This window comes from Sinocyclocheilus grahami, unplaced genomic scaffold (genome assembly GCF_001515645.1).
Source record: "Sinocyclocheilus grahami isolate Dianchi unplaced genomic scaffold, SAMN03320097.WGS_v1.1 scaffold9852.1, whole genome shotgun sequence".
NCBI lineage: Eukaryota > Metazoa > Chordata > Actinopteri > Cypriniformes > Cyprinidae > Sinocyclocheilus > Sinocyclocheilus grahami.
The window spans coordinates 7188-7908 of NW_015512889.1; the positions used below are offsets into that span (position 1 = coordinate 7188).

Here is a 721-nt window from a genome sequence, read left to right on the forward strand (position 1 = left end):
GACACTGTTTCTACGTCTCCACCTGATACCTGTCCTCCAGATGAGACTGTACATACAGAAAAAGAGGAGGAACCCCATCAGATAGAGACTGAAGAAGCAGATGAAGAGGAGGAACCGGTGAAGTCCTTCAAGAAGAACCAGAGATGGCCAGAGCCAGGAGAGCCCGTGTGTGTCATGTGCGGTCGATATGGAGAATACATCTGCGATAAAACAGACAACGATGTCTGCAGCCTGGAGTGTAAAGCCAGTCATCTGGCTAAAATGTGCTTGGATTTCGGAGAGAAGGTGTTTTCTATAGATCTGCAGGAGGGTTCAGAGAGCTCTAGTGCAGCAGACACGGAGCTCAGTTACTCTTACAAGGAGGATGTGTTCATATCTGAACTGACTGAGGAGCAGGTTGAGAGGGTTAAAACCGAGCTGGCGATAGTGACTGCTGGCACTGAGGTCTGTAGACCCATTATAGAGTTTGAACACTGTAACTTTCCCACAGCGCTCAGGCTCAACCTGAAGAAAGCCGGGTATGAGGCTCCCACTCCCATCCAGATGCAGATGCTGCCTGTTGGTTTGAATGGCAGAGATGTGATTGCCTCTGCAGATACAGGCTCTGGAAAGACAGTTGCCTTCCTTCTTCCAGTGGTCATGCATGCTCTCCAGGTAAATATTGGGCTGTGTACTGATCATCACGACTTGCCTAAAATAAAATCTATATATAAAACAGTTC

At 48.0% G+C, this 721-nt stretch overlaps 1 protein-coding gene across 1 annotated transcript; it reads left to right on the plus strand.

Moving 5' to 3' along the window:
* Positions 1-6: 6 nt before the first annotated feature.
* Positions 7-654, plus strand: LOC107578347 (probable ATP-dependent RNA helicase DDX59; the record flags this gene model as incomplete). The annotated part of the gene is made up of 1 exon (XM_016264316.1): positions 7-654. A coding segment is annotated over one exon (648 nt), but the record flags the coding sequence as incomplete, so codon positions are not given.
* Between the last annotated feature and the right edge of the window lie 67 nt (positions 655-721).